General features: G+C 52.2%; 1 protein-coding gene across 1 annotated transcript in view; it reads right to left on the reverse strand.

Annotated features, from left to right (window-relative positions):
* Window positions 1-7,895, reverse strand: part of Ptk7 (protein tyrosine kinase 7 (inactive)) — a 65,174-nt gene that overhangs the window by 5,391 nt on the left and 51,888 nt on the right. Inside the window, exons 11-17 of the mRNA XM_021217749.1 lie at window positions 7,513-7,662; window positions 7,242-7,392; window positions 7,015-7,142; window positions 4,914-5,117; window positions 4,027-4,182; window positions 3,245-3,477; window positions 2,361-2,441 (exon numbers count right to left, since the gene is read on the reverse strand). Of these exons, the coding sequence (XP_021073408.1) occupies window positions 2,361-2,441; window positions 3,245-3,477; window positions 4,027-4,182; window positions 4,914-5,117; window positions 7,015-7,142; window positions 7,242-7,392; window positions 7,513-7,662 (1,103 nt within the window). The remainder of the gene's footprint in view (window positions 1-2,360; window positions 2,442-3,244; window positions 3,478-4,026; window positions 4,183-4,913; window positions 5,118-7,014; window positions 7,143-7,241; window positions 7,393-7,512; window positions 7,663-7,895) is intronic.

The following is a 7,895-nucleotide window of genomic DNA, read 5'->3' on the forward strand; positions in this document are numbered from 1 at the left end:
CACACACATAAAATAAAGATAAACAAAGTTTAAAAGAAAATGAAAAAGTTTGCTCCTATGGGCTCTAGCCCCGCATCTCAACGGCACAAGTAAATGCTAAAAGACAGTGTGTGTGTGGGGGGGGGGGGGGGACGGCCAGCAGCATCCTTGTTAAGAAGACAAGACAGCGGGGAGAATGCCTGCCTACTGCCCACGAGGTCCAATCTCAAGTACTAAAGAGAAAGGAATTTCCTCAAGCCATCAAGACGTGTTAAAATGCAGAAACACAGCCACAGGGGCCTCAGACCTGACCAAGATCCCCAAAGGCTACGGTGCAGGAGAGAATGGCATGTGGGAGCCACCGTCACAAACACATACAAACTGAATACAAACATACACATACAAACGTAATAACAACCAACTTTACGGAATTATAACTAAATACACGCACGGAACAGAAAAATGAAGAGGACCCTTCAACCTCTGGACCAGTAACTGGCTCACTGAGTGCTTCCGCTACCGTAGAGATCCACTTAGGACCCCTAAGGGAGAACTCATCAGCCACAGAATCCAGTCGGGGAGGAAGGAAAAGAAGATGGCGGCTGGTGAGGTCGCTGCTGGGTAAAGGCAAGCCTGAGGACCGGCAGCCCACACAAAGGTGGAAGGAGAGAACCCGTTCCAGAAAGCTGTCTTCTGACCTCCACACACATACAAATGACAATAGTTAATTTGTCTTTTCCCTCAGACTGGTGTGCGTGTCACGATATAGTCTACTTTCTCTTCAAAGTCTGGCAATGCTTGTGCCATTGTCTCTAGAGAGCTAAGACCACAGGTGTGAGCCACCACACCTGGCTAAATCTGTATTTCTTTTTTTTTAATTTTTAAGATTTATTTTTAATGGTACGTGTATCTGTCTGTCTATGTGTGGGTCTCTGAGTGTGTATCTGTATGTGGGTCTCTTTATGTGTCTGTGCGTGCATCTCTTTATGTGTGTGTGTGTGTGTGTGTGTTTGTGTGTGTGTCTGTCTGTCTGTGTGTGCATGGGTCTGTCTATGCTGTCTGTCTGTGCATGGATCTCTTGGTGTGTCTGTGTGTATCTCTCTGTGTGTGGGTCTCTTTGTCTTTGTGTCTATCTCTGCATGTCTGTGCAAAGGTCTGTGTGTGTTTGTCTGTCTGTGCACAGGTCTCTTGGTGTGTCTGTCTGTGGGTCTCTGTGTGTCTGTCTGTACCTGGGTTTGGACATTTGCATGCAGGAGCCTATGGAGGCCAGAGGCCTCAGATTGCCCTGGAGTTGGAGTTACAGGAGGTTGGGGGGTTGGGAGTCACCTGACTGGGGCGCTGGGAACTGAGCCTGGGTTCTCAGGAAAAGCAGTAAGTGCTCTTAACCTTTGTCTCGCAGCGCTCCGTCTGGATCTCTAAAGCAGTTCTGTCTGACCTGAGTGTCATCCTAGGAGTGTATGAGACCCAGTCTCTGAAAAATCTCCTCGTCAAACTGAAGGCTCGACGCAAAGCCACACAGGACAGTGTGTGGGGACGTGCTGAGGGCTGCCAAGCGCCTGGGGACACCCAGAGGTAACCGACTGCCTTCCTGTCTTGTCTCCTCACTTGTGCTTTGTGTGTGCTGTAAAGGGTATCACTATATGGCACAGGCTGGCCTCGGACTCACGATGCACCTGATGGAATGTGGGTCAAGGCCGGCCTTCGCCTCATCTTCCCCGGCACAAGGTTACAGACTCACCACGAACACCAGAAGCGCCATGCTCGGCCGTCTGTCGGCCTGCTTCTGTCCCTGTACCAGCCCCTTACCTTGATCCTCTCTCCTGAAGCCTTCCCCTTCCTGCCATTCAACTACTTCCTGTCCTTGAGAACTGAACTCAAAGGCTTTCTCCATCAGGAAACCTTCTTTGTTAACCACAGCTGTCTGGCTATCTAAGGACCAGGATGCCTTCCACATCTCTCGCACCAAGGCCTCCCACTCGCTTCCCGTGTGTGTGTCATGCTTAGAGTCCTTCAGTCTGTAAGATCAAAGTCTCCACATACTAAAGCAACCTGCCCAAAACCATGCCCAACCCAGCAGCCCCCAGTCTTGGGGTGCTTGCTCTCACTGAAGCTTCAACAGTCAAGACAAGGCTGGGGCAGCTGCCTCCTCTGTGACGCCAGTGTGATGACATCAAGCTCCTTGCAGGCTAGAGCTGGACCAAGCCACTTAATCTCCCAAAGTCTCAGCTTCTTGGTCTATGAAACAGGGACAGGAACCCACTCCAGGGGACTGCTGTGCCAGCAAACACAGGCGACGTACTTATATAAGGCTTGGCTCTCGCTCGAGTGTGCCCGTGTTTGCGGCCTACTCTGGGGGATCCTTCCCCCAGCCTTGATCTTACCTTCTGTTTGGTGCTGAGGGGCTGTGACTTCAACTTTTCATCCTTGTTCTTGGAAATCCTCAGGAACTGCTTGAGATCTCCCTGAGGGAAGGAAGGGCCAAACAGCTCTGTTAGGGAACAGCCCAGCCATGGGTTCTGGAGCATCTGCCCCTGCTTGCAGAGTCCTTGCTGGAGACAGTGACAAGCCCTGACCTGAATGTGGACCCGGACACACACACACACACACACACACAAACACACACACAAACACACACATCACACACCCTACTAGCAGAAAAACACACAATGCTCACAAGAAGACTGACAACATCCCTTCCCTGATGCACCACACACAGCAGCAGCTGTGTAATGACCAAGAAGACCAGAGCCTAGCAAAGACGGGGAAGGCAGAAACACGGCTGACCACAGGAATGATAACTTGGTGGACAGGCTGGTCATCAGGCCAACACCTGAGCCAGGAGAGAGACCGGGTAAGGAGAAGAGAGGGGAAGCGAAAGGAGATAAAAGAAGGGAGGGAGAGGGGGGGTTGGGAGGAGGGGAGGAGGTAGGAAGGAAAGAGAGAGGCTAGCCAGGTACAGACAAGCTTGTTCTCAAGTGGTGGCAAGTCCTGAGGCAGAAAGAAGGAACAAAGCAAAGAAAACCAGTTGGCAGGACCTGAAGGGCAATCGGGTAGGATACAAAGAAGGTCCAGAATGTAAGACTGACCTCCAGAAAGACGGAAGATGGAAGGAGCAGAATATAGATAAAGGCAGGGCGCTTAGGGAGGGCCGGGAGGCAGGCCATGCAAGCAGGGGGAGGCGAGCTCTATCTGCGACCAGCAGAAGCCAAGACCCCTGTGGTGCCCCGGGCTCGGGCCCCGTCCCACGGGGCACCCCGGGACATACCAGGTCCACATACTCCAGCACCATGTAGTGGGGCTCAGCCTCCCGGCACAGCCCCAGAAGCCGCACCACGTTGGCATGGTTCAGCTTCCCGAACATCTCCACCTCCCTCCGGAAGTCCAGCTGCTGCTGCTCGTCCTTGCTCTGCAGGCTCTTCACGAGGACCAGGGTCTCTGGCGCGCCTTCCTCTACGCCCTGCGCCTTTGCGAGGAACACCTCCCCGAACTCGCTTTTCCCTGTGGGGATAGAGCCACGTTGGCGAAAAGAAGCCACTGAGTGGGAGAGACGCAGCCATGGCCTTTCTTATAGCACAAGCCCTTGCTGTGCCCAAGCCATTAGGCAGGTGACTCACTGCTCCACCCCAAAAGTTTTGATATACTTAAAAACAAAAACACCCTCAGAGCAAATCTATAATTTCTCCAAAAAAAAAATTTCCCTAGGGAAAAAAAAGCTAATTTAGTTCTTTTTTTAAAAGAATCATTTTCAGGAGTACCAAGTGAACAATACTTGGGGACTAGAATGCTAGTTCAGAGGTTAAGAGCATGGGCGGCTCTTCCAGAGGTCCTGAGTTCAATTCCCAGCCACCACTTGGTGGCTCACAGTCATCGATAATGGAATCTGATGCCCTCTTCTGGTGTACAGACGAGCATGCAGACGGAGTACTCATATATACATAAATAAGTAAATTTAGTATTTACTAAATTGGAACCTCCTCGGCCTGTTACCCAGACTCAAATCCAGTGTCTTGCAGCAAAGTTAGGGCAGCTGTAGGTAAGGCTGCATACCCAGAGTGGTGATGGGCTGCAGGCTGGCCCGTGGGAAATGCATCTTATCACCGGTGCTGTGGCGCTTGTGGGTGGCCGGAGGGCCAGAGCCCAAGCTGGTCAACGCCACTTCTTCCTGGATCTCTGCTGATGGCTGTCCATTCTGCAAAGGCCCACCTGGGAACAAGAGGTCAGGGGATGACCTAAGACCCATACCCTGCATACCGTAAAGAGCTCAGTCCCCATGTCCTGTGGTGTGTTGTATTGGGTCCCCTCCTGTCTGTCCCGCCCACCACCACCTTGCTTCCTGCCAACTTGAATCCAATCACACATAAAATAGCTATTCCCACAGATAACCGGATGGGTCTTAGGGGCTGGCTGCAGACCCCGAGTGTGACCATTTATTGGTGCAGAGGATTAGGAGGTATGAAATGAGCTTGGTGTGGGACTCTAATCTCAATCGCTGGACCCCTTGTATGCCAAGGGGAAACCACCAGGTAGAGCCACGCACTGTTCCTGACCGCCTAAACCGAGTGGAGACCCAGCAATGCCCTCAGAGGGCACCTAGGGATGGGTGGGATGAGGGAAAAGATGGACAGACTGGTTGTCCCTGGAAGCTGACAACCGAAAAGACGTGTAACAGACACATGGATACGCATACCAAATTTATCTGTGCTCTACTGGTGGGAGGGAAGGCTGACCCAAGAGGCTTGACTGATGAGGGAGTCCAGAGCCAAGCCGTTGAGAAGCCAAGGCCCTGAGAATGGGCCAACTCTAGGTCTGCCGCCAGAGGAGAGGCAGCCTCAGCTCCAGCCAAGTCCAGTACTACTGGCTCTCTTCCTCCACAGCGGGCACAGGAGGGTGCTCTGTACCCAGGCCGGTCCACCTCCCGCTACAGGGGGACCCACCATTGAGGCACTCCATCTCTGGCTCCTCCCCTTCAGGCTGTTTCTGCAGCCGCTTGGCTTTACACCGCTTCTTGCAGTAGAACATGAGGCCCAGGACCGCGATGATGTAGGCTACAGCTGCGCCCACCGACAGCCCGATGGTCTGGATCATCTTGTATGGGGGAGGGCTGCCTGGGCCCTCGGAGTCTTCCATCACTGGCTTGTCTAAGAGACACGTGGAGAGGTCAGGACAGGGGCAACTCAGGCAAACCAGCCTTCAAGTCTCTAGCCCAGATATATGACAACTTCTGGACCCTTGAAGGCCTCCACGTGCCATGAAAACCCAGGGTGTATCCCGTCCTTCTCTGGCTGACTCGGTCCTGTGAGCTAACCCTGGAGAGGATATGGGGAGGCTTCTGGTTTAACATCCCAGTTAAGACTCAGCCCAGAGTGAGTTCCTGCATTGCTAGTCTACAGCCCAGAGTGAGTTCCTGCATTGCTAGTCTACTGGCCTTCAATGACTCAGAAGACAGAAGTTCCATGAGTCACTCGGTGAGCGTCAACGGCTTCAAGCAAAAGGTCCCACACTCCATTTTCTATGAGACACGTTACTAGGAAACCAATTCTGCAGAATGGAGATGTTTGCGGGAAAGTTTGTGAACTTTCTTCCCCTTTAACCTCTCTCTTCTGTAGCCACAGTGACAACTTCTCAAAGGGACAGGTGTGGCCTATGGCTGTTAACCTGTCTTCATCTCTGGGCGTTCTGCATCCTGACCCGGTCTCCTCTCCACTTGCAATAGGTCAAAGTTTTTGATTCTTTTCTTTTGTTTGAGACAATGTCTCACTCCACAGCCCAGGCTATCTTGGAATTCACTATCTAACCCTGACTAGTCTTGAAGTCATGACAATCCTATCTCTGACTCAGGGCTTGAACTCATGATAATCCTCCTGTCTCAGAATCCAAGATCCAGCATTACAAGAATGAACTGCCATGCCTGGTTTATAAATTTGAACCCTTTTTAAAAAAAAATTACTTTTATTTATGTATATGTTTGTGTGTCTATGTGTGGGTTTGTACCTGTGTGTGTGTTTGTGTGTCTGTGCCTGTGTGTTTGTGTGTCTATGTGTGAGTTTGTGCCTGTGTGGGTTTGTGCGTCTATGTGTGGGTTTGTGCGTCTATGTGTGGGTATATGCCTGAATGTGTTTGTATGTCTATGTGTGTGTTTGTGCCTGTGTGTGTTTGTGTGTCTATGTGTGGGTTTGTGCCTGTGTGTGTTTGTGTGTCTATGTGTGGGTTTGTGCCTGTGTGAGTTTGTGTGTCTGTGTGTGTTTGTGCCTGTGTGTCTACTTGTGGGTTTGTGCCTGTGTGTTTGTGTGTCTACTTGTGGGTTTGTGCCTGTGCGTGTTTGTGTGTCTATGTGTGTGTGTATACCTGTGAGTGCTTAAGTGCTGTCAGAGGCTAGAGACCTTGGGTCACCTAGAGCTGGAGGCACAGGCAGTTGTGAGCCACCTGACATTAGCTGCTACAAACAGAACTTGGGTCCTCTGAAAGAACAGGAAGTGCTCTTAACCTCCAAGTCATCCATCCCTAAACTTGGATCTTGTGGACTTCCCTCCCAAAGGTCCGTGTGTTGAAGGCTTAGTCCCCAGCCTATGCTGCTACTGGGAAGCAGTGGGACTAGAAGCTGGGACTGAGTGGAAGAGAGCTAGGGCACAGGGAGGTGCCCTTCGAGGGGAAACTGAGGCACAGCCCATTCCTCTCTTTTTGCTTCCCACTCAACACATGACAAACAAGATGTCTTCTGAAACATGCTCTCTGCCACTACGTACTATGTTGCCACAGACCCAGAGCAACGGGGCCTAAGCAGCAGAGGCTGAAGGCTCTGAGACTGTGAGCCAAAAACCTGGTCTCTGTATACGTAAAAAAGAGAACGAGGCATTAGAGAGAGCTGAACGTCCTTAAGCGGCCCAGATACACACAGCTCAGCTGTGGAATGCCAGGTGAATGACAGTCCAGCAAGCAGTCCCATTTAAATGTCTTCTCTGTTCAGGATGTCAGTACCTGTAAGATGAGAAAGAACTCTACCACTTCCCCTAGAGGGCGCCCTTCCCAGGCCCATACCCACGACTAAGAGAGGGGCCTCTGTGTGCCTGATGTTACAGCTGTTGCCAGCGATGCAGGTGTAGGAGCCTGAGTCCTCAGGGGCCACGTCATGGATCACCAGGGAACCGTTCTGGAAGATGTGCATCCTGTCGTGAGAGAAGCCACAGCAACGGTCACCTGGCCAGCCCCCATGGAGCTAGCATCCCAGGAAAGGTGAAGTCGGTGTGGAAGGGAGGCAGCCCTACCTGGGTCCCAGCTTGGTAGGGTCCAGGATCCGGTCTTTGCCTTTCCACTGAATGAGAGGCTTGGGGTCACCCTGAGCCTCACACCGCAGCAGCGCTGTGTGGCCCTGGTACACAGTTGTACGCTCAGGTTCCACCTTGAAGGTGATGAAAACTGCACAGGAAGAGACCAGGGAGGATTGGGAAGTAGTGAGCGACAGAGCTGTCAGAAGGTAAGGCCGTTAACCCTCCAGGCCCTGTCAACGCTGGCTCCCGGGCACTGCCGCAGTCGCACCTGCCACCGTCAGCTGGACGTGAGCACGGATCTGGCCCTGTGGCTCGTTGGACGCGATGCAAGTGTAGTTACCAGCGTCATCTCGGGTCACTCGGGCAAAGTGTAGGGTTCCAGCATTGTCTGTCACCCACTCAGGGAGGCTGCTTCCGTCTGCAGAGATAGGAGAAATCACAATCACGTCACGGGCTAGAATGACAAGAATGGCTGAGAAGGCCCTCGGTTTCCCGTCTCTACTCCAAACAAGCCCCGGACCCTCCTACTCACAGGCACGGTCCAAAGCCTCCCCCCTCTCCCCTTTTTCAGGCTTCCCTCTTTTACAGTTCCAGAACGTTTCACTTGTGCTAAACGAGATGTCTGACCAGGCCGCTGTCGGCCTTGTCCTC

The sequence above is a fragment of the Mus pahari genome, chromosome 18 (assembly GCF_900095145.1).
Source record: "Mus pahari chromosome 18, PAHARI_EIJ_v1.1, whole genome shotgun sequence".
Lineage (NCBI taxonomy): Eukaryota > Metazoa > Chordata > Mammalia > Rodentia > Muridae > Mus > Mus pahari.